The sequence below is a fragment of the Periplaneta americana genome, chromosome 11, assembly GCF_040183065.1.
Source record: "Periplaneta americana isolate PAMFEO1 chromosome 11, P.americana_PAMFEO1_priV1, whole genome shotgun sequence".
NCBI lineage: Eukaryota > Metazoa > Arthropoda > Insecta > Blattodea > Blattidae > Periplaneta > Periplaneta americana.
Genome location: NC_091127.1, coordinates 89,648,076 through 89,674,098, shown reverse-complemented (window position 1 = coordinate 89,674,098; position 26,023 = coordinate 89,648,076). Strand labels below are relative to the sequence as shown.

General features: G+C 35.5%; 1 protein-coding gene across 5 annotated transcripts in view; it reads left to right on the top strand.

The window, feature by feature from the left end:
- Positions 1-1,023: 1,023 nt before the first annotated feature.
- The window catches only part of LOC138709177 (methionine synthase reductase-like), a 69,440-nt gene continuing 44,440 nt past the window's right edge, over positions 1,024-26,023 (top strand). Inside the window, exons 1-6 of one of the 5 annotated variants that reach the window (XM_069839743.1) lie at positions 1,025-1,272; positions 1,382-1,532; positions 2,922-3,065; positions 13,653-13,895; positions 14,992-15,192; positions 18,566-18,808. In XM_069839743.1, the coding sequence (XP_069695844.1) occupies positions 1,392-1,532; positions 2,922-3,065; positions 13,653-13,895; positions 14,992-15,192; positions 18,566-18,808 (972 nt within the window). In that variant the 5' untranslated portion in view covers positions 1,025-1,272; positions 1,382-1,391. Of the gene's footprint in view, positions 1,301-1,381; positions 1,533-2,921; positions 3,066-13,652; positions 13,896-14,991; positions 15,193-18,565; positions 18,809-26,023 lie in introns of all 5 variants that reach the window. The other 4 variants (XM_069839742.1, XM_069839745.1, XM_069839741.1 and 1 more) reach the window with 4 other exon arrangements.

Below are 26,023 nucleotides of genomic sequence, written 5' to 3'. Positions count from 1 at the left end.
TTCCTATGAAAATGACACAAGCCTGACAGCCAGAGTTGCTGAGTATCCCAATTTAGGCGGGATTCTCTCAATGTTCTGGTTGAATCCCGATAAAGCGAGTCGGGATTGATAAAAATTCCGATTTGAGAGATAATTGCCTAGAACGTAATTTAAACAAATTAGTCTGCATTTCCTATTATCCGATATTTTTTATTTATATATTGACTCAAATGGTAACATAGTAAACTTAAAGATAACCTGCGGAAATTTAGCAAGTCTATGAGGTAACCCAGCTGATTGCCGTAAGGCAACTCTACTCGCAAGATAATAGTTCCCCTAGTTCTACCGCATTGTTGATTAATCCGTTTAGGTACCTAGTTGCTGTTCTCGCAATTAATAAACATTGTGTATTTTAGGTGCGTTGAGTGGCAAAAAAAGATAGCGTTTTGATATCGTATTTTACACTAATAACAGACAGTATGTTTAAACATGGATTCATCATCAGATGTACTGTTGCAGTACCGGACCCGAAAACGAAAAGTTTCAAAGTTAATTTAGGCTAGTAGCAAATGGTTAAAGCATATTCGTGGTTATTTTAGAGTTTCTCAAGGAGGCGAATATTACATTAAAAGCACGCGAACACTACTTTGCAGAAAACAACTATAAATCTTACGATAAAGTGATGATAAGTCTGATGCCATAAGTTAGCTTCTGATATCCCGATTTCCCTCACCTGCTGACAGCAGAAACACGTTATTAAAGGTATATCGGAAAGAAAGTATTATTCCTGTAAATAAAAACATTTAGCTTTCGGATACGCAATACAACGCGTATTCAAATAGCGGTTTCGAAATCCCGCGCGTTTTCTTCCAAACAAATGGCGGCTTTCCGTTGCTTCAATCTGGGAACATATTTCTCACTTTTCCGCTACGGCGTGGTAGGGGCTCGGGATATCCACGGACTCTGGTCAGGACTTACAGCCCGTACTATGGCCAAGAGATAGTCCTCTTCACTGTGGCTCAGAGCTGAGATTCGGAATACGCTCTGTGTTATGCCTTTGTTTTATGCGTCACAGCCGGTTTCCGCTTCCCACGTGGGTCGGTCGTCCTTAACCTGTATTGATTTATTCCTTTCTTCGGCGCTTTGTTTCAGCGTTTCTTCTTTATTCTAATTTATTATTTAAAACTATTGTATCAGGGCCTATTGTATGTGTCGATATCGTTTAAATGACTGACTTGATGACTTAAAGGCTTAAACAAGTTTTAAAAGGGAAATCACATAATTTGCAAGCAGGTGAATGGTATGCAAATCTGGTTTCCAGGTATAACTCCCTGTATAGCCGAATGGGGTATGAATGGTATGTGTGAATGGTATACTTAATGAATGATCAATTCGTTTACAGTGGCGGATGGATGCTGTCAAACATATGTGCATCAATTCCTTCCCCACATAATATGCGGACAATAAAAGAACACTTTTCGACAACAGATGTAATGTTAACATTGCCAGTATTGCCACCAGATTACTTGGAGTTACATTATGTGGGAAAGTCGGTGAGTAAGTTACACATAACGTTCGAGGTAGATATGATATGATTGCAGTGAGAAGACTTTATTCGAAACACTATGGCTAATGACAATTATAGGGGCTAACTAGCGCTGAGGTAGTTGCCTTCGTACTGTGCTTAAACACCTTGCACAGGTTTGGTTAGGTTAGTTTAGGCTTTTATTATGCCTTGCATATGCGATCACCTGTATTTCCACAAAAAAAAAATCCCGGTAATTCGATAGAAAGAGTTGGTCAATATGACAGACGACGATGAGTGGCAGGTTAGGGGAAAATCGCATTAAGCAGAACGTAGAAGCTCCTCCCAACACCCCTTCCACTTTTTCCCTACTAGCTCACCAGACACTACGTGAGTGTGCCTTGCATAAACGTTTTTTGGTAGACATACCAAAAGTCTGAAGAAACCAAATCTAACCTCTCCACTGATCGTCGATGATGCCGGCCATATTGACCAACGTTTTCTACCGAGTTAACAAAATCCCTTATAAATTCAACGATTTTCACTTCCGAAAGAACCGGAACTACCTCAGCGTTAGTTTTACGTGATCGTCACTGCTCATATTACTCGAAATCCTACTTATAAAATATACTTATCGTGAGGAGCATCCGCAGGTTTTCATCTCTGGGGGAGGGGATGAACACTTCCTCCGTATTTATGGTTTTAATTTATAAGAGTAACATGTAATTCTACATATTAACTGTACCATATGAGGCACTTTTTTTTCTTGCATTTCTTCCTTGGGCATCCATGTTGCCGAGAGGTCCAGTACATATTCCTCGTATTGCGTGGTCATTGTTACCATAATAACAATATTAAGTAGACCTATATGGTCCATTGCCCTAGTAATTCCTCCTGTACCTCTTGCAGTAATGGTACAATTAATCTGGAGATTTACTGACTTTAATATGGTTGGGTAGTTTTCAGTGGCTCACATTTGGGAACTTCTATCCCATATTTAACATTCTGAGGGAAAATATACTTATAGCACAGTATAGTATATACAGTCATGAAGCTCAATACGTAGTAAATATGCATCCATAGCTAGTTGCTAACCACTAGGATCGCTAATATCGCCTCATTACAGACAATGGGAAATAGTACCGGTACAGTCTATTGTTCCTAGCACCCTCACAACTCAAACTTCGTGACTATATACTAGACTGTGCTTATAGTCTCAATTATGAAAACAAGATGGAATGACTTGAATAGTTGATGATAAATGATTTTTACAAAATTACTCGTATGTTAAATGTTAAAACAATTTATAGGCCTAATTTGTAGTTTGTGATAGCTTAATGTGAAATGTTACTCTGATATTCGTCTCTGTTATTTATTTAGACGGTTGTAGCAATGCTCATATCCTTCATTATTACAGGAGGAAGAAAGATGCAAGATTCAGAATGGCTGTATGTACCCATTTGCTGTTGGGCTTCCATTCCTTGCAACTGTTGTGAGTGCGCAACAACTTACACATGGTGAGGATGTCAAGAAGATTGTAGACATTTGTTTAGATATCCAGGTAACTAGTGAAACTGCATTAGTACAGTCTTCTTTCAGAGTTTCCATAAAGATTAGTTTGTGGAACTTCTACTTCATATTTGTGGAAACTATAGCCTAATGAGTTTGAGTAGGCTAGTTGAAACATTTTTCAGTGTTATCTGTCTTGTCTTGAGAATTAAGGGCCGGTTTCACCAACAGAGATTATTTTCTTAAACTCGATTAACGCTTTTTAATCTGAGATTTTCTCTTAGTGCGTTTCACCATTGTGTTTTTCTGATATAGGCTAATTCAGATTAATAAGACAAAATCAAGATGAAATATTAACTGTTCAAATCTCGCTGGTTTACAGCATTAATCTAGATTAATGACGATTATCATGGCTGCTCAAATTAATAATATTGCCTATGAAATTGTCTGATGAAGATTATATAAACGAAGATCCATTCTTTAAGCATATTTTGCTGTTCAATGGCATGTCTCTTTTGCAGTTCAAGTAATTCATTTTTTATTCTCTTTAGAAGAGCAATCGATCTTGCACTTGAAATTCGAAGAACTGCAGTGAGATGTTCATCAGTTAGAGTAGCTCTTCTTGGAGAGATATTTATCTTATTAGAGAGAACAGTTTCTCACACAGATATGTTGAGCCAAACATTGATAACAGTTTTGTAGCCATAGCCATTTTCTGCATATGTGAGAAATCTGTTTGTGAAAAATGTTCATAAAATTGTGATAGACTTGTTTGTGATTCATATTTAGCCTTCAACTCATTATCACATCGAATTGTGAGCAACTTGCACTGAAGATCAGAAGGAACAGCATCAGTTATTATAGTAGTTGAATAGGGCTCAACAAAGACTTTAAAATCCATTGATAAATCGTGTAGATCTCGAAATCTGATAGAAAATTTTTGAAATAGACTCTCAAGAATACCTGCAAATGCCTGTAATTGATCTTGTGTCAAACTACAGTAGATAGTCTCGTTGACAATTTGGGAAAAGGGCTAACTCTCTTTTCAAAATCTGATGCTGCCAAAGTTGCAAACTCAGACTGCAGCGTGGTACAAAGCAATGTGGTGCCATCTAGTCTTACAGCACAAACTGTTAGAAGTCAACAGCTCTTGTCTCTTTCAGGCGCTCATCCCGTTAGCTCAAAGAGTGAGCTCTCTCATTGCCCACCTTTGGCCTAATGGGTTGCTAGCCCAGAAGGGTTTAATTTAGTTTGAACTTGATAGGTTAAAAATAATCAGTGTAGTAGGCCAGTCAGTAATGGAATTGGTTTGATAGAAGTAGTCAGAATGCTGGGAGAAATTCTGCTTCAGAACTGATTTTTTGTGTATCACAAATAAAACAGTTACGAAATAGTAGAAGAGCATTATTAGTTAATTTGACGGAATTGGTCCATTGTTGCAATCTGATATAGAATTTTCTTGATATGTTTCATGAATGGCTTTCAGAGCAAACTCTTTGCATTTCTTTTTCAGTTTTTAAGACAGGTAGGAAAATATTTGAGGCTAAGAGGGATGAAGATATAGGAGAATGGAGAAAGTTGCATAACGCAGAACTGCATGCATTTTATTCTTCACCTGACATAATTAGGAACATTAAATCCAGATGTTTGAGATGGACAGAGCATGTAGCATGTATGGGGGAATCCAGAAATGCATATAGAGTGTTAGTTGGGAGGCCGGAGGGAATAAGACCTTTGGGGAGGCCAAGACGTAGATCGGAGAATATTAAAATGGATTTGAAGGAGGTGGGATATGGTTCTGCAGAGACTGGATTAATCTTGCACAGGATAGGGACCGAAGGCGAGCTTATGTGAGGGCGGCAATGAACCTCCGGGTTTCTTAAAAGCCATAAGTAAATAAGTAGACAGTATTATATATCTTACTGCTGCTTCTGTATGACTGTATTTTCTCATATTCACATTAAATTTCTTAATGCAGTACCGAATTAAATGGCTGTTATCAAGAAAATGAGATCTAGCAGGTGGGTTATTGTGAGCTCTAAAATGCTACATGTAGACTTATATTATAGCCAGTAGGTCTACAGTTTATTTTAAAAATACATTTTAACTTTTCACTAGACATAGAAAATAAACTCAGCTAATCATTTGCCTTGTGGTTAAAAACTGTATCAAGGTAATAGTTCTGTGATTTCTAGGCTGGTTAGCAAAATATAGAGTGATTCACGAGGATTTACCGCCACTTATGGAGCTTATTTCCAAAGAAATTCTGAGCAAAAAATTTCATGTAAGCATGTGTCCTAATCTCAATCTCGATAATATTGCAAAACAGGCAACATATTTGCAACCACGACCTCTTCAAGTGATATCTCTACCCAATGCTTTTGCTTCAGTAAAGTCTCATTTTACAAACCTATGGATCAACAATTGGCTCTCTTCTGACAAAGGAAAAATTTTACAATCTGTACAAAAGAAACCAAATGACCTGGAAATGTACAAAAACTTGCCCAGACATGTTCAAATATTTTTAACAATAGATTGGCAATGGGCCATGATTGTTTGGCCAAACACCTGCATAGAATTGGAATATATCAGTCCCCTAACTGCCCATTGTGCAACTCAAACCAAGAAATGGATTCGGAACACCTCAAAATCTGTGCTTCACTGGCTGACCATGATAATATCTTTGAAAAATATTGGAGTGCAAGAGGTCAAATGACTTTATTGTCAGATGCCTGGCATTAGAAAACAACAACAACATTTTTAACAAGAGCCAGAACAGGTCACATTGTCACTCAATTGTACCTACACCGATTTCACATTTCTGATAATCTGATGAAGATCTGGAACACATTCTTCTATACTGTCCATTCATAAACCTTAAAATCATCAGTACCAATTGCAGAAGACACAGCCCTGCAGTATATATTGACTACGCCTCTGGCTACTAGCAACAGGTATCTATAATGAACACCGATCAAAATACCCCTCATTTCTCGTGAAAAACAATAACTGAATAGACTACAGTGGACTATAGTGGACTTCATTTTGTCAGCAAACAGCTGCATACATTAAGAAGATTGATTGACATGAGTATCAATATTTTCAGAGTTACATTAATTAGAAGTTGTTTATAAAATAGTATTATTCTTTAGTTTTAAGGGTAAAAGAATATTACAGTTAAAGAATGGACCAATCAGGAATATCTCATTTCTTTAATTAGCTAGTATTTTGAAGCTAAAAATGTATTGTGAATTTCATAATTGCTTCGTACAGTTTTTTTTTTCGATTTTTAACTAAAAATTACATTTTTCTTACGCATTTATCACAACAATTGATACAAATCACGCTATTCTTGTAAATTCTTCAAGACTGTACATTAGGATGCATAAGTTAATTAAACTGTAATGAATCAAGTTCTTAAAGTCGTACAATTTGTAACAATTTGCGTAAGAATAATGTTGTTGTTGTTGTTGTTTTCTAATGCCAGGCGTTTGACAATAAAGTCATTTGATCTCTTGCACTCCAATATTTTTCAAAGATATTATCATGACCAGCCAATGAAGCACAGATTTTGAGGTGTTCCGAATCCATTTCTTGGTTTGAGTTGCACAATGGGCAGTTAGGGGACTGATATATTCCAATTCTATGCAGGTGTTTAGCCAAACAATCATGGCCTGTTGCCAATCTAAATGCAGCTACAGACGATTTTCGTGGTAAATCAGGAATTAACTGTGGATTTTGATGCAGAGAGTTCCATTTTTTCCCATGGGATTGTGTTATCAAATTTTGTTTGTTGAAGTCTAAGTATGTAGATTTAATAAATCTCTTCACAGAGTAATATGTAGATTTAGTAACAGGTCTGTAAGTAGCAGTGCTGCCCTTCTTTGCTAAAGTATCTGCATTCTAGTTTCCCAGAATTCCACAATGGGATGGTATCCATTGGAATACAATTCATTTATTGAGTGATATTAATTGAGAGAGTATTTTAGTTATTTCTGCTGTTTGAGATGAAGGTGTGTGTTTAGAGACTATTGATAGAATAGCTGCTTTGGAGTCTGACAATATAACTGCATTCCTAAATTTATTGTTGTGGTATAGAAGATTCCTGAGACATTCACTTATTGCAATGATTTCACCATCAAAACTTGTTGTTCCATATCCAAGAGATCTATGAAGGAGAAGAGAGAACACGTAACACCTGCACCGGCACCTTGTTCTCTGGAGATCAAGGATCCGTCGGTGTATAAATGAAGCCAGTTTTGTGGAGGGTACCTAATATTAATTGTCTTTAAAGACAATTGTTTCAGTATTTCAGTGTTTACTTCTGATTTCAGTATTTCTTCTGTTAAATTTAGATTATATTCTATATTTAATAGAGTTAAAGGGTTTGGTTTAATTTGTAAGTTTTCTTTTAAATTCGGGATATTGATTTTGTGTTTTAATTCTTGAACAATGGATATGAAACTTTTTTGAGTTTTCAATCTACAGAGAGGACTGTATGAATGCCAATTGTTTCCTGGTAATCTGATAAATAAGAATAATGTAATTTTAGTTAAAAATTAATCAAATCTGTACAAAGCAATTAACACATTTTTAGCTTCAGTACACTAGCCAATTAAAGAAATGATACTTCTGAATAGTTCATTCTCTATTTGTGTTCTTTTACTCTTAAAATTAAAGAAAAAAGGCATTTTATGTGCAACTTCAAATCAGTGTAACACTGAAAATATTGAGATTAGGACATGTTTATATGATTTTTTTGCTCAGAATGTCTTCGGAAATAAGCTCCGTGAATGGCAGTAAATCACCTTGAATAATCCTGTGTTTTTTTAATAGGGATGTATTCTGCAAAAAAACTTCCCCTGCAGACAGCGCTAGTGTACTAGCCGGTAAGCGCTTGTCGATCGTCTTTTTTTCGGCCGCTTTCTATCTGCTATTTATGTTGTTTACCATGTACACAGGAGAGAAATAAGTTTAAAATTTTGAGTTTTCCTATAGGATAAGAGCCTATCTTTATATATTTACGACATCAAGCATATAATGGACAATATACAGCGCCTCAGTGTTAAAGATTTGAAAGAGGAATTAAAGAAGAGAAGCGCTAAAACTAGTGGAAGAAAGGAAGTACTATTAGAGAGGTAATTTTGGCTAATGTAATATATTATTTTATTCCCAACATAATGTACGTTATATATAAATTCATTATTGTATATTATATAGCCAAGTAAACAAATTTCAGTTTCTCTGTGCAGTTATTTTCTTCATTTCACGTCATTTAAATGCATAATAGTGCAGTTATAAACGCCACAAAATCGTGTGTATTTATCACGCACTTTAGCCTATTCTAATTAGTAATTCCATGTACAATAATTTTGTACATCCTAAATACTTGTACATTTTTTTTCTCTCTTTTTTTTTGGTTAAGATCATACATAAAACTGCAAATACAGCCATCAACACTTTCAAACTGAAACAGAAGTTCTGCAGTTTCCGAGTGATAGCGTGTTTCAAGATTTAGCAACTAGCCATAAAGACAAAATGCTAACTGCAAATGTCCTTTTAATGGATTACTTTGTGTTTCGTAAATCGAAGACCGATGGAGCAACTGTCTCAAACTACAGGTCTTTGTGTGATGCAGGCTACAGACTATTCATCGAAAAATTTGTGCATAAAATGTTTGTTTAGAATCAAGTGAAGTGTTCATAAGTAGTTGTGTGAAATCTGAATACATAAAACACAAAACCAATGGCATCAAGCTAATGTTAGGGATATCAGAAGAAATTCTAGGTGCTGAATGTGGATGTATTGCTGGAGCAGGCCCTAAAGCTAGCTGCAAACACATTGCTGCAGTGAGTTATGTTCTAGAACACTTTTCTAAAAGTGGTGTAATTACATGTTTTGAGACTTGTACGCAGAGTCTGCAAACATTCCATAATCCATCTAGCAAACGTCTTAAACCAACAAGTCTCATAAAAGTTGTTGTTGTTTTCTAATGCCAGGCGTTTGACAATAAAGTCATTTGACCTCTTGCACCCCAATATTTTTCAAAGATATTATCATGACGAGCCAATGAAGCACAGATTTTGAGGTGTTCCGAATCCATTTCTTGGTTTGAGTTGCACAATGGGCAAGTCTCATAAAAGTAGAACATTTGCCAGTAGGGCAAGTTTACCAGGAATCATGCCGTGAAGTTAGAAATGTACCGGTATTGGGAATTAACCAACAAGGATATCAACATTATGTTGAAAAGTAATGACAATTCAATTAGACCGTCTCTGCTTATCTGTATTACAATTATAATTTATTGACATCTTACATTAACGTTTTTGGTACCTCAGTGTACCATCTTCAGATGTATTTATGATACTAAATTTAAATTTAAACCTGGCCGATAGGTACATATGTTGTGGTCTTTGGATTTTGTGTGTGTGTGTGTGTGTGCGTGCGTGCGTGTGCGCGCGCGCGCGCGCCCCCATACATGTTTACAGTGGTTACATGGACCATAAAACACTTATATATTATCGATTGTTAAAACAATCAATTAAGATCAATTAACAAACTTGTGGTCATTGTTCTATGACGTTATCTAAATACTTAACACTGTGAATTTTATGAATGTTTATCGTGACTGTTCGTTGGGGCAACTAGTCGTTACCTATTTGTGGATTAATTGCACTGTATTGTTGAGTGTAAATAAATCTTGAAGATTCAAGATGCAAAGAATCTTCAAGATTTATTTATACTCAACAATACAGTGCAATTAATCCACAAATAGGTAACGACTAGTTGCCCCAACGAACAGTCACGATAAACATTCATAAAATTCACAGTGTTAAGTATTTAGATAACATCATAGAACAATGACCACAAGTTTGTTAATTGATCTTAATTGATTTTTTTAACAATCGATAATATATATGTTTTATGGTCCATGTAACCACTGTAAACATGTATGGGTATAGTATGTATATTCATACACACACACACTATCCAAAGACCACAACATATGTACCTATCGGCCAGGTTTAAATTTAAATTTAGTATCATAAATACATCTGAAGATGGTACACTGAGGTACCGAAAACGTTAATGTAAGACGTCAATAAATTATAATTGTAATACAGATAAGCAGAGATGGTCTAATTGAATTTTCATTGCTTATTAGTCAGCTTATCAGAACAATCAATACAAGATGAAACTATTATGTTGAAAGCTTAATTAAGAGCTCCAGGCATAAACTTACATTTTTATATGGACTGAAAAATGGAAAGGATAGGTAGTGCTTATGGAGTGGTTCATGACCATTATTATGGGATCGATCCTTGTTTTTTTTTAGTTATTTAACGATGCTGTATCAACTGTGAGGTTATTGAGCGTTGATGAGATTGGTGATAGCAACATGATATTTGGCGAGATGAGGCCGAGGTTTCGCCATAGATTACCTGGCATTCACCTTACGATTGGGGAAAACTTCGGAAAAAACCCAAGCAGGGATCGAACCCTTCCCCAAGCGCAACTTCAGACCGGCAGGCAAGCACCTTAACCAATTGAGCCATGCTGGTGACTTTGATCCTTGTTCCTCACATGCTGAAGGGCTTGTGGTGGTTTCTGATGAGCAAAGAAAAGAAATTGAAGAAAAAACAAAGAACAGTCACAGCAGGTTCTGTGGTTTAAAGAACGAAAATTTCGATTGACTGCCAGCAATTTCGGAAAAATCTGTCATTCAAGAGCACCTAAAAGCCTGGCAAAAGCTGTATTCCAAGGAAACAGTTATTGCTCAGACAGTATGAGATGGGGGCTCCAAATGGAAGATCTAGCAAGGCAGAGATATTCGGAAATTACAGATCACGTTGTTAAAACATGTGGCCTTATTATTCATCCCACGAAACACTATTTGGCTGCATCTTGTGATGGACTTATTGGAGAGGATAGGGTTTTGGAACTTAAAGGGCTACCAAGCCATGCACATGAGAAGATCTCTGCAAAATTTGTATCTTATCTGTAAGAAAACAGGGATGGAGTAGCTTTGAAAAAAAATCACAATCACTCTTTTCAGGTGCAAGGACAGTTATTTGTTACTGGGCGACAGTATTGTAGTTTTGTGGTTTACTTCAGTTGACATGCTAGTGGTGTACATAAAGAGGGATGAAATGCTCATTCAGGAAATGGTGACAAAATTAGATTATTTTTACAAAGAATATTTTATTCCCGTCATTTTAGAGTAGGCCTAATAGGAGATAACGAATTTTGTTTATGATGAATTTAGTGTACTTTGTGAAAATTGTATAGGTAGTTTGTACATTTTCCAACCAAGAAAATATTTCAACTTCACTGATAGTTTAAAACTTGAACAATTGTCAGTATTGGTTATAATACACACCAACATTTGTTCAAATTATGTAGCTCTCCTTACCTATACCCACTGCATCATAACCTCTTTAATTAGGCCTATCACAGAAAGAAGTATTTGATTTTGTATATTAATACTTAGGATTGATTTATTGTGATCAACTGATCACATAAAACTATCTTGTTGCACTCCTTTCAATAATCTGATCCTAAAACTTAATTTACTAAACAGTTATTTTAACTTACATTGGAAATAACCGTGTGCCAAGATGTTTTAAAAAAGAAAACGACGATAAGAGATTTCATAGAAATATTTTATTTGAAAAACTGATTATAATATATGGCTAACCTAAACTGTATTTAAGATCATTGTAGTTACAGGGTCATGATTGATTTTCTGAAATTACATAACATAAAACACACAAAAATTATTCTGCCAGAAATACATATTTTACTGACATGAAGCTTTGATTGCAAGATTTTGTATGTCTTTCCAAGGCGTATAGCGCATTCTATATGTATTCTGTTGGAGGCTATCCTCCTTGTATCAATATTTTCTGATGGCGAAAACTGTTTCTTTCCTTCCAGAAAAGGTGGGATATTCAGTGCAACACCTTTAGTGCATAGCAAATGTTGAATATTGTACCCTTTGTCTGCCATAACAGAATCCCCTTCTTCCAGTAGATCTAACATTCCAGAACGAATGAATAACTGTCAGAAATTGCCCCTCCATAGACATCAGAGATAAAGCAAATGAAACCCGATGGGTTGATACCTATTAAAAATTTCACTGTATTTGTGTTTTTATAAGCAGAAAATGTAGCCTGTTGTGTTGTTGGACTCTTTTGGTTTCATTATTGTCATCTCTGTTGTATCTATAATTACTCTAGTTGTGGAGTATTTGTTTTTAAATGCTGGGGGATTGTCTTCAAGAACAGTTACTCTATCGGGCCAGATGTTCAATTCCTTGAACTGACAATACATAAAATTGATCCACACATTGAATATTTTTCCAACAATGGTGTTATAAATGCCAAAGTTAACAGCAAGTTCCATGTCAGATTTACTGGTTCTCAGTTTCATGACTGTTAGAAAAAAACAGAGTTTCGGTTCAAGGAGAAACACATGCAGTCTGTACCTATTTTCCCCCTGAGCTGCAAACACCAAGTTAAAATGTTCACAGTTCATAAACCTAGTGTAAAGTAGTACAGCATCTGGATTATTATCATTTTAATGTCTAAATTACCTGACAGCTGTGTCTGAGTGCTGTTGTCTCTAGAACAAGAAGGCGCAGAATAATCATTTTCTATACTAGACACACTAACATTAACAATTTCTTCATATGCAGCAGCAGGAATAACCTCTTGTTCTGGTGCTATAGACTCCTCAGTAACACTTGTTGCTTTCCTGGAAAGAGACTTTCTTTCCCTTGTCTTTGGAATACTTTTTTTATTCTAAGGAAATACAGACGGAATAGTACCCTGTTTCAATCTGGTTCTCACACCTGAAAGAACAGGTAATATTACATTAAAATAAGGTAAGTCTAATAGTACAGTACCGTCGACCGGGTATACTTTACACAAGGGGGGTAACTTTACACATTTCTAGAAAAATGGTGTATAACAGTTTTAATAATGGCACACACTTCAGTCTACCACACATATGTGCTGTTGTCACATAGAATCAGTTCCACGGAGTTGCTACACATTGTCTGTAATGTGCTGCCTTCTAAACATTTTTTCTAGAAATGTATAAAGTTACCCCCCTTGTGTAAAGTATACCCGGTCGACGGTATTACTAACTCCATACAATGTTCATTCATTTCACTTACCTAGCAGAGTACTGACAAAATCTTCCTGTTTAAAATGCCTGGAACATACTTTAATGTTTCTTGTCAGTTTCTTTTCATGTAAGTTTTTACGTTGTATAGCATGAAGCCATGTTTTCCTCAGTTGTTTGTTTTGAGGAAATTGGTGATAAGAAAACGGATTCCCTTGATTATTACAAAGCAGAATGCAGCAATAGTCTGACATAGGAACATTTATTATTTATTTTCCAATAAATTCATCTCAAAACTTTTCAATTTTGCTAAACATACGCTGCATATAACCTTAATAATTTAGCAAACACTTTTACGCGAAACAAGTGAATAACAACCTGCGCTTACCGGCTAGTGCAGTGAAGCACTCTATTGGTGGTAGTTCCATACATCCCTATTCTTACAATACATGAGCATTTTTGTTTTCATCATAGACTTTAAAAAATTTAAATTTGTCTTATATTTTGGCAGGGATCCGACATAGTGTTTCAGCCAGGAGATACAATTGGTATAATTCCACAAAATCCTGAAAGTGAAGTTGAGAAGATCTTCAAACATCTGAATATTCTGGAAGGAGTTAATGACATAGTTGTTGTGTCAGTGAAGCCTGGAACACTAAAGAAGAAAGCTTGTTTGCCTTCTTATATTCCTGCAAAAACAACTCTCAAAACTATCTTTCAAACGTGTCTCGATATTAGGGCTGTTCCCAAAAAGGTAATTAATTCTAACAAAACTGATTCAAAATTAAAACTTGCTTCATATTATCATAAAGTATTATTGCAGATTAATTTATCTGCATATTACGATATAAGTAAATAAATATGTCACCAGAAGTAGAAGTGTAACCATCAATTCTGGCAAGCTGTTATCTTTTTTTTTTTTCTGACATCTCCTATTTCAGGAAGGGGGGTAAATAACAAGCTGCATAGAGAAAAAAATTATGGAACATGCCATGCTCACATAGGCTATTATGCTGGAAGAACTGAAAAACATTGCATCCATTTCTCATTTGGAACTGTAACAAGTGATGTGTCACTTTTAAAAAACATAATTTTTTGAAACAAGATGGCAGACAGTTTCAGCATCTCCTTCTTTAATTTGGGTGAGAAAATGATTTTTGTTCACACTTGTGGATATTGACAAACTTCCATTGATAAGTTTATTTGATGAAAGTTTGTCAGTATATGCAAGTGTGAACAAAAATTGTGAACTGTAACTTAGGTGAACAATAAAATGAATATTAAAATGAGAAAATGATGATGTGACTGCTTATACAATATTTAGTAATAAAGCCTCTGGTCCAGGTTACACAGGGGTTTTCTCCAGGAGTTCCAGTCCCCTTGTGGCATCCCAACAAATCATCATTTCATCGTGGGTGTAGCATAGTACAGCTTCCTATGGTGCACCCTGGTCAACGACTCTGTTGTTAAATTGGTCTACAGAACTGGCTTCATATGGGTGAATGACTAACAGTCAAGTACCAGCCATTAGTTAAATATATATATATATATATATATATATATATTGTATATTAATACTGGTGTGTCTCATTCCTGATACATCACCATAACAAAGTGTTTGCTTAAGTAGAGTTGGTGAGTAGGCCAAGAGCAGTTTCTCTGAAATCTATTCACTCGGTAATATATTTTGCAATTAGTAGAAAATGGACTGTTGACAGTGTTTACTGTAGCCCATTTAAAGATGTGTTCCTTTACAAGCCCCTCAAAATAACATTCTATACACGAACATAGACCTTGTCTAGCAGGACAGCACGACTGAAATTCCAAGAGACAATTATCTATTTGTGCAGGTATTTCTATGTGTGTTGGCTTCTTGTACTGAAGATTCAAAGGAGCGACGCAGGTTAGAAGAACTTTGCAGCAAGGAAGGAAGTTCTGACTACTCTGAGTTCGTAATTGCAGCTAGAGTTACACTTCTCGACCTCCTGGAAGCATTTCCATCTTGTTGTCCTCCAGTTGAAAGGATTTTGGAACATTTACCTCGCCTTCAGGTTTGTGTAACTGTTAACTTCTTAGATGTTAGTTAACGCTATTTTAAAGACGTGTAGACAGATGCGCTCTTTCTTTTTTTAGGACATTATTTAAAAAATTATTGTTTAGAGAGAAAATATAAAATTTAAATTATTGTAATATCTGTGATTTTCTTTTCACTTTTTTTTTCTGTTAATTAATAAAATACTTACCTTAAAATTTTGTGGAATGCCCCCTGAGCACGAGTATGTACTCTTTCTGGAATGGCTAGACTGATTTAAAAATATATATATATATATATATATATATACGAGGGGGATCCAGGATATAACGACCGTTCGCGCATACCCGCCGCGCAGCTGACTCCCCTTCCTTGTTTGAAGGTCAACTGGCTTCCTTAACATGTGTTCTCATAATGTTGTGAGTACTGGTTGCAACAAGTCACCATTGTGCATTTTGTGTTACTTCAAAATGAACGACGTGATTCATAATCCCGCCGACTGTGAGGTGAGGAGTGTGATTCGATTTTTCAATGTCCGACATTTGAAACCTGCAGAAATTTACCGGCAATTGAAAGAAGTGTATGGTGATACTGTAATGAATGAAAGAAATGTGAGAAAATGGTGCGAAATGTTCAACAATGGGCGAACAAATGTCCACGATGAAACACGACCCGGACACCCATCACTCATCACAGAAGACCTGAAGACTAAAGTGAACGACAGAATCTTGCAAGACAGGCGCACATCACTCGACGAATTGCATATTGCCTATCCTGACATTTCTCGTTCTTTGCTTGGTGAAATTGTGTCGCAACATCTTGGATACCACAAAATCTGTGCCCGCCCGCACACTGCTGCTTCAACTCGAGAATTGCTGGATCAATTCGGTTGGGAAATCTTTGATCATCCGCCCTATAGTCCAGACCTTGCTCCTAGCGATTTTCACCTTTTCACTAAGCTGAAAGACTTTCTGAGTGGTACGCGTTTAGGAAGTGATGAAGAGTTGAAGAAGACAGTGAACACCTGGCTTAATGAACTGGCGGCAAAGGAGTATAACACGGGAATTCTAAAGCTAGTGAACAGATACGACAAATGTTTAAATGTAGGTGGTGATTATGTAGAGAAGTAAAGGAAGCTTCAGTTATGTAACAGACTTTGTTTTTTCAAATAAATATATATATTTTTTAATTATTACAACAAAACGGTCGTTATTTCCTGGATCCCCCTCGTATATCTCTCTTTGTTCTAGGAATAAATTATTATTATTATTATTATTATTATTATTATTATTAATATTATTAGCATATTACAGTTTTAATTTGCAAATGCAGCTGTGGACATTTAAACTCTAAAAGTTTTTTGTCCTGCCTACAGTAGCGTGCAAATTAATCCGAACAACGTAATTACTTATGCAAAAACACTCAAACGGGATAAAAAAAGGATCTAAGACATACCTCAGTAATCTATGTGGCCTCCCTTGTCCCTAATAACAGCTCTGAGACGATTTGGCATGGATTCCACTAATTTTCCACAAATATTCTTCATTTCTTCATCGCGAAACCATACACCAATGAGGGCAGAAATCATCTTCTCCTTTGTAGAACAATCCATTTTTTGCATTCTTCTTTTGCAAATTGACCACAAGTTCTCAATGGGGTTGATGTCGGGTGAGTTGCCTGGCCAGGGGAGTACCTGAATATTCTTCTTGTTGAAGAATTCTGTAGTTTTTCGAGATGTATGGCATGGTGCCAGGTCTTGTTGGAACACACCTCTGCCATCCGGAAATGATTTTTGCAGCTTGGGTACGATTCTGGTTTCCAATAAGTGAATATATTTGTCAGAATTCATCATTCCCTTGATAGGTATTAATGCTCCAGGCCCTTCATGTGTAAAACAACCCCAAAACATACTTTAGGGGGGGTATTTGGGTGCTTGTTGGAGATGAGCTGCTGTTACTTTTTCGGATCCTTTCCGTACGTAAGAAACACGGTGGCCGTGGACTTCGAAATGAGACTCGTCGGAAAAAAGTACATTCTTCCAGTCATTCACTGTCCAGTGTTGATGTAATTTTGCCCACATTAAGCGTTTTTTGCACATAACAGGGGTTAGCAGTTGCTTCTTAATAGGCTTACGAGCCCTTCGTCCAGCTTTCAAAAGCCTATGCTGCACTGTTGTGACGTGAATATTCGCCCCAGTGGTAGCCATTAACTCGCGGGTTAAGTGGACAGCAGTTAGTCTAGAATTTAATTTACTTTTCCTGACAATTAAACGATCATCTGCAGGTGAAGTCTTCTTTTTCCGGCCACAGTTTCTCTTTTTCTGGGGTGTGACGGATCCAGTCTCCCTTTATCGTTTTATGATCGAATTAACAGTAACCAAACCGATGTGACATTCTGCAGCAATTTGCCTCTGTGTCATAGAAGAATGCTCTGCTAATGTTATAACTTTAGACCGTTTTCGTGGAGTTGTATCCATTTGTAAAGACGACAGAATGTACACAGGATTGCAGTATTAAGTCTTCAACACAACTGAAATGCTTATAAGTACAAAACGACAGGCAAAATGTCACATATTATAAAAAAAATAATAACGACAGACCTTCAACAATGGAATTACACGTACTATAGATGTCAATTAAAGCGGTATGAGCAGCTGTGAGGCCAACAATGACAGAAAATGTAAAAATATGTCGTGTTCGGATTAATTTGCATGCTACTGTATAGTGTCTTCCATACCTGTCTATCCAGTATCAAGTCTTCATTTCTGTGATGCACTGAAAGTCACATAATACTTGGTCTCTCTAACGAAATTCTGGTCTACTCAAAGGTCTTTCGCCATCTGGAAGTCCAAGCAATGCTTGATATAGTAAGCCTTTGATATGTCGAATTTATCAAAATTATCTTAATTGTTTACTTTGGATTATTGAAATTAAATCATTATTATTATTATAAATTTTCCGAATATCATTGTTGCCTCTGATGTTAATGTTGTTTTCCGTAAATGGCCTTAATGTTTTTGTTAATATTTCATTTTCAAATGTGATTAATTCATGGCAGCTTTTCTTACTCACTGTTTCTATTTCTATTTGTATACGATGGATAGGCCTAATGTGTATCCTAGATTTATCTTCCATTCTTTACGAGATTTGAATAGGCTATATAAATTCCCCTTAATTATAATTCTTGTTGTATCTACACTTAGTGACTTCGTTGCTATTAATCCAATATTTTATGTACATATTTATAATAATGTATAACTATCCCAAATACAATAATTGACAGATATAATTGAATTTAAGTTTCTTTCACAATAATAGATAGTATGTTAAATAATGTGTCTCAACATGTTCTCTGTAGTATTTTTTAACTTATGTTTTTCCTGCTTTCTCCAGGCACGTCCATACTCAATTGCCTCATCTCCACTTCAGAAACCATCAGGATCTACACAACTACACATTGTGTACTCCCTGATAGAGCTGCCTGTGTTAAGTCATGGTGGGTCAGATATCCGTTATGGTACATGTACAGGCTGGCTTGATTCCTTGACAAAGCCCATCCAGACCAAAAGGTGTGATGATATTCTGATTGACGAAATGGAAAAATTGAAACTCAGCAACATCAGAGGAGAGATGAAGGTATGGTAATCTATAGTAACGTGTAACTCTGTAATTGAAGTCATTTTAGGTTGTCAAGATTACTTCACTACTGTTATATCTGAGGTTTGCATGTTTAAACCCTGACAAGAGTGATAAAAAACTTTGAAAAAGAAATAAAGTAATGTTATAGATTTATACCACTTCATGAACAAGAGGGCTCCAGAAAAAATGTACCAATCATATCTCGCCCACATTACTTACTTTCATACAAATTTACTTACAAATGGCTTTTAAGGAACCTCCAGGTTCATTGCCGCCCTCACATAAGCCTGCCATTGGTCCCTATCCTGTGCAAGATTAATCCACTCTCTATCATCATATCCCACCTCCCTCAAATCCATTTTAATATTATCCTCCCATCTACGTCTCGGCCTTCCCAAAGGTATTTTTCCCTCTGGTCTCCCAACTTACACTCTATGTGCATTTCTGGATTTGCCCATACGTGCTACATACCCTGCCCATCTCAAACGTCTGGATTTAATGTTCTTAATTATGTCAGGTGAGAATACAATGTGTGCAGTTCTGCGTTGTGTAACTTTCTCCATTCTCCTGTAACTTCACCCCTCTTAGCTCCAAATATTTTCCTAAGAACCTTATTCTCAAACACCCTTAATCTCTGTTCCTCTCTCAACGTGAGAGTCCAAGTTCCACAACCATACAGAACAACTGGTAATATAACTGTTTTTATAAATTCTAACTTTCAGATTTTTTGACAACAGACTAGATGACAAAAGCTTCTCAACCGAATAATAACAGGCATTTCCCATATTTATTCTGTGTTTAATTTCCTCCCTAGTGTCATTTATATCTGTTACTATTGCTCCAAGATATTTGAATTCTTTCACTTCTTCAAAGGATAAATCTCCAATATTTATAATTCCATTTCATACAATATTCTGGTCATGAGATATAATTATATACTTTGTCTTTTCGGGATTTACTTCCAAACCTATCCCTTTACTTGCTTCAAGTAAAATTTTCGTGTTTTCCCTAATAGTTTGTGGATTTTCTCCAACTCAATAAATTAAATTCTTCATTTGCGAGGTTGGCAGAGTCAGAAAAATATATCTTATCTCGAAGTGCTATAAACCAACCAACATTGTATAACTAATATAGGATTTCCAATCTCGAATGCTCCCAACATGTATAATATTAGCCATTTTCCTACCTGTTATTAGCTCTTCTCTTGGCACAGTAGGACTCGCTTCCACAGTGAAGTACAAATACAGAGATTGCTCTTCAATCTGCAGAATTTACAGTGTCATTAAATATTATCACAGGGTTTAGTCTTACATTAAATTACAATCTTCGAAATGATGTCCATCTGCTTGCCAACAGGCATTAATAAATTGTTGAACACTAGTCCCAGTTCTTGTTGTTTATTGTTGTATTAGTGTATTATGAAACGAGTTTATAATGTTATACTTTATGACGTGAGCTCGTTTTTAGGGAACGAGCGAAGCAAGTTTCCTAATTTTGACGAATGCAAGAACTGTATAACATTATGAACGTGTTACATACATACGTCAACGATTCATTGCCACTAAATTCAATAACTCACTTTCTAGTTACAGACAAACATATCGAGGTCTACCTCAGGGCGCTGTCCTCAGCACAACTTTATTCAATATTTATATAAATGACTTACCCTCCCTCCTAGAGGAATCAAACATGAAAACAGCACTATTTGCAGATGATATAGTTTTGTGGACTTCTGGATCTTACAGATATAGAGACAAAATTCAAAATTCTGCTCTTAAAGCTCTAAATCAACTACATGAATGGAATACATCAAATTTGATGACACTCAATTTAAGCAAAAGTAACTACCAAATATTTTCACTTGGTAAAAAAGAAAGAGAATTCAATATCCAATACAATGGCCAACACCTTCCTAGGACTTATGAATCCAAATATCTTGGAGTTATTTTCGATAGTAAGTTAACATGGAGCAACCATTTGAAATACATTTCTGAAAAAGCTCGTAAAAGATTCTCCCTTCTAAAAAGACTAGCAGGAAAGAAATGGGGATGCTCTAGGAATACTTTGAACACTACATACAAAATGTTTATACAGCCAGTGCTGACATACTGCGGAGAAATTTTAATTACTTCACCTTTCATAAACGAAATAGAATATGTTCAAAACCAAGCTCTCAGACTCATTACTGGTGGAATCAAAACAACTCCAATAGATTCTATGAGATTCCTCACTAATATTAACAGCATCAAAATGACAATAGAAGAAAAAGCACTGATTCAATATGCAAAACTTATTAGATTACCAGGAAACAATTGGCATTCATACAGTCCTCTCTGTAGATTGAAAACTCAAAAAAGTTTCATATCCATTGTTCAAGAATTAAAACAGAAAATCAATATCCCGAATTTAAAAGAAAACCTACAAATTAAACCAAACCCTTTAACTCTATTAAATATAGAGTATAATCTAAATTTAACAGAAGAAATACTGAAATCAGAAGTAAACACTAAAATACTAAAACAATTGTCTTTAGAGACAATTAATATTAGATATCCTCCACAAAACTGGCTTCATTTATACACCGACGGATCCTTGATCTCCAGAGAACAAGGTGCCGGTGCAGGTGTTACGTGCTGTCTCTTCTCACTTTATAGATCTCTTGGGTATGGAACAACAAGTTTTGATGGAGAAATCATTGCAATAAGTGAAAGTCTCAGGAATCTTCTATGCCACATCAGTAAATTTAGGAATGCAGTTATATTGTCAGACTCCAAAGCAGCTATTCTATCAATAGTCTCTAAACACACACCTTCATCTCAAACAGCAGAAATAACTAAAATGCTCTCTCAATTAATATCACTTAATAAAAGAATTGTATTCCAATGGATACCATCCCATTGTGGAATCCTGGGAAACGAGAATGTGGATGCTTTAGCAAAGAAGGGCAGCACTGCTACTTACAAACCTGTTACCAAATCTACGTATTAGTCTGTAAAAAGATTTATTAAATCTACATACTTAGACTTCAACAAACAAAATTTGATAACACAATCCCAAGGGAAAAAATGGAACTCTCTGCATCAAAATCCACAGTTAATTCCCGATTTACCACGAAAATCGTCTGTAGCTGCATTTAGATTGGCAACAGGTCATGATTGTTTGGCCAAACACCTGCATAGAATTGGAATATATCAGTCCCCTAACTGTCCATTGTGCAACTCAAACCAAGAAATGGATTCGGAACACCTAAAAATATGTGCTTCAGTGGCTGGTCATGATAATATCTTTGAAAAATATTGGAGTGCAAGAGGTCAAATGACTTTATTGTCAAACGCCTGGCATTAGAAAACAACAACATTATTTTTTTGTACAGCAGCATCATAAAACAATTAATAAAGAAATAACAATCCAGATTTGTAATGATGCATAATGGTTTAAGAAAATAAGAAATGCTGTATTAAATATTATAACATAGCAAATTGTTTCATAATATTAACTTCATGGCACATGCCGTCAAAATAGAAGTCATGATGTTTTAGTTGGCATGGTAATATTACGGCTCTGGTACAATAATGAGGCATATTATGAACGATTTTCACTAAAGGGAGAGACTGTTTGTGATGTTGATGTACAAAAAATAATATTATGAGTGCCATGTAATGGGCGCTAATGTAACTAATGAGCTTATGAACTCAAGTAATGATTGTTTTGGGTATTTACATATCCCCATAAATGAGGCACATTTTGTCAATAAAAAATATCAGTTCTGCATTCACAATTTCGTTATGCACATATTGCAGAAACGAATTGCAAAATTGGATTTTAGTGCTTCTCTCGAGATTATTCAGTTTTTGAAACACTCAGACCTTATATGGTCACAGTTTCAGTAATTTTGTTGCTGTATGTGCGGATTCACGTGAAACTGCACACTATGTTTTTGTAGATGATTGAGAGATTTTCTTGAACTTCTTTCTGATCATGTTCCAATTTCGTCCAATTTATCTTTCATCAAAACAGTTTTCCTGTTTGCTTTCTTTTTTCAATACCGAACTTAAAACAAAATGTGTTTATAATTGACTTACATAAGACATTTACACCAGACAATTTTCCGACAAATTTAAATTGATACTTTCCATTCAGTCTATAGCATACTTATCTAAAGTATTCATTAATGACGTCATACCACACACTGTTCCACATTGTACTTCTTGTTTTAAAATCTATCTTGGCTGTGATAATACGGTTGATAACCTGAGTACCAAGAATCAAGCAGCAAGTACAGCATCAGTCTGATATTGCAAGTCTGGGAATCCTGCATGGACTTCCCTATACAGATTTTCCAAGAGAGTGGAAGTGCTCGAGGTTGAAACCCCAATGAAATGTAATTCTTTTAAGCTATTTTCATTTTATAGGTGTTTATATTGATCATCTGTCAATCAATCAATCTTCTTAATGTATCCAGCTGTTTGCTGGCAACATAAAGTCCACTATAGTCCACTGTAGTCTATTCAGTTGTTTTTCACGAGGAATGAGGGGTATTTTGATCGGTGTTCATTATAGATGTGTGTTGCTAGTAACCAGAGTTGGGGTGTAGTCAATATATACTACAGGGCTGTGTCTTCTGCAACTGGTACTGATGATTTTAATTTACTTCTTTTGTGGTTTATGGATGGACAGTATAGAAGAATGTGTTCCAGATCTTCATCATGATTATTACACCACAGACAAGTAGGATTATCAGAAAGATGAAATCAGTGTAGGTACAATTGTGTGACAATGTGATGTTCTGGCTCTTGTTAAAAATGTTTGAACATGTCTGGGAAAGTTTTTGTACATTTCTAGGTCATTTGGTTTCTTTTGTATGGACTGTAAAATTGTTCCTTTATCAGAAGAGAGCCAATTGTCGATCCATAGGTTTATAAAATGAGACTTTACTGAAGCAAAAGCACTGGATAGAGATATCACTGATCATCTATGAATAAACATAAAATTATTATTATAATAATTATAATCACCACCATCAACAATAGCAATAGCAACAAATTGTTGAAATTTAGATAGCACTCTGATCAGCCACCATTCGATTATTGTTGTTGTTGTTGTTATTGTTATTATTATTATTATTATTATTATTATTATTATTATTATTATTATTATTATTCTTGTGGTGGTGGTAGCAGTAGCAGTAATGCTAGCTAGCTATTTTTAAAAGAATTTACAAACATTTGATTGGTGTTACACGACATAAAAAAATAGCCTGTTTGTATGAAGTTACAAAATATTAGTACAAAGGTATTTGCTCGCTATAGACTCCAGATTTCGCAATTAAGTCACTGTGTTTTTTTTTTTAACTTGGTTATTTAACGATGATGTATCAACTACGAGGTTATTTAGCATTGATGGGATTGGTGATAGATAGTATTTGGCCAAATGAGACCGAGAATTCACCATAGATTAACTGACATTCGCCTTATGGTTGGAGAAAACCTCGGAATAAAACCCCAACCAGGTAATCAGCTCAAGCAGGAATCGAACCCACACCTGAGCATAACTCCAAATCGACAGGCAAGCACTTCAGCTGACTGAGATATGCTGGTGGCTGTGTATTTTAGTTCATAAAAAATATACCTAAACACAAAGATTGAACCTTGCAAAACAAACCTCCTTTACGTACAACTAATTTGAAGTCTTGTGTGACTTCGTCTGGTTGATGTGTAATTTAGTATTGGTTTGAATTTTGCAGAATAAAGATGTACGATGTCGAATCTTGTTCGCAAATATTGGCAAATGGATTCTTCTAAAGTGTGGCAAATAGCATTTTGTAATACTTCTAGTGCACGAAGTATACCTTCAGAAAACTGTATCCGTATACTATATTTACTCGCGCAGTTTCCCCCAAGATTTTTAGGACAAGTTTTTCAGAATTTCATTTTCTTCGCATATTTCTCCCTCTTACTTTAAACAAAATTGGACACTCCTTTACCTTCAAAAGTGTCTTTCATGAAGATCCAAGTATCGAAAAAATAAGCATGAAAAAGTTAAGGTCTTTATTTATCCCTTCTGTAATGGAAAAATTATATGATTCCTCTGACGACAAGGAAGATGATTTGGATTTGTTCTCTGGTGAAAGTAGTGCAATGTCAACTACATGTATGTTTATTTTCTTTACATACATAATTAAAGAAATTAATTTTGATACAAATATTTTATACGCGAAGTTTAACACCATGTTCTGAGAATAATCAAGGTCAGGTTGAAGGCATTAGAACTGAAATGCAGAGTACAAACAAAAGCCACAAAATTGGCCATAATTACTGAAATTGTATGTGTGTATATTTGTAGCTGTTTAGTATTAAATATTGATTTGATTAGTACATAAATTGTTTGATGTTATTTATGACCAAATTATTCTCGATATTTTGTAGTCCTCGCATAATTCCCCCTCCCGAATTTTGAGGGAGAAAAAGGGAAAATTTCACGAGTGTCTACGATATCACCACCAAATTAAACACAATATTCAGAAGGCTGGGACATGTCTGTATTGATACAGATTGTAAAGAAACAATTGCGATCAGTCATTGAGGAAACTTTTACAAAAAAAAAGAGGCGAAACTGTGACAGTATCATGCAGAGTTCAAAAATTTATTTCTCAGGGACCATGAAAAAGTTTACGGTTTAAACTTCCATTAAAGAAAATTCTGCAATTTTAGAGAACACTTGTTTATTTGAGTGGGAACACGGGAATATGGAGAAAAATCTTGTCTGTTCAGAGAATACAAATGTGTTGTGTATCTTGTCATGTTAACAAGCTGTCAGCCCAATGCTTTTGAGCAATCGTTACCTCCAGATAGTCTGAATTTGTAAATAAATTATCTCAGGGTTGGTGCTACTTTTCACAACCAGTGGCATCTGGTGAACTTAAATGAATGGTGTGCTGCCCTGAAAAAGCGTGGTTTAAACACTCTTTAGAAGTGATTTGCGAGAGATATTAATACAGAATGCCTGCGCACGAGAGTATTGAAATGTTTAAACTAAAAATGGTAAAAGTAATTAAAATGGCACATTTGAATTGGGTGTGTACTGCATACCTAGCATACCTGGAATATATGCACCTATTCACAACTCAAATGAAAGCATGAGGGAAATTCAAAGTTTTCTTTGTATTCGCTCAAACAATATATAAAAAGTCCTTATCTCCATATTTAATAGTCA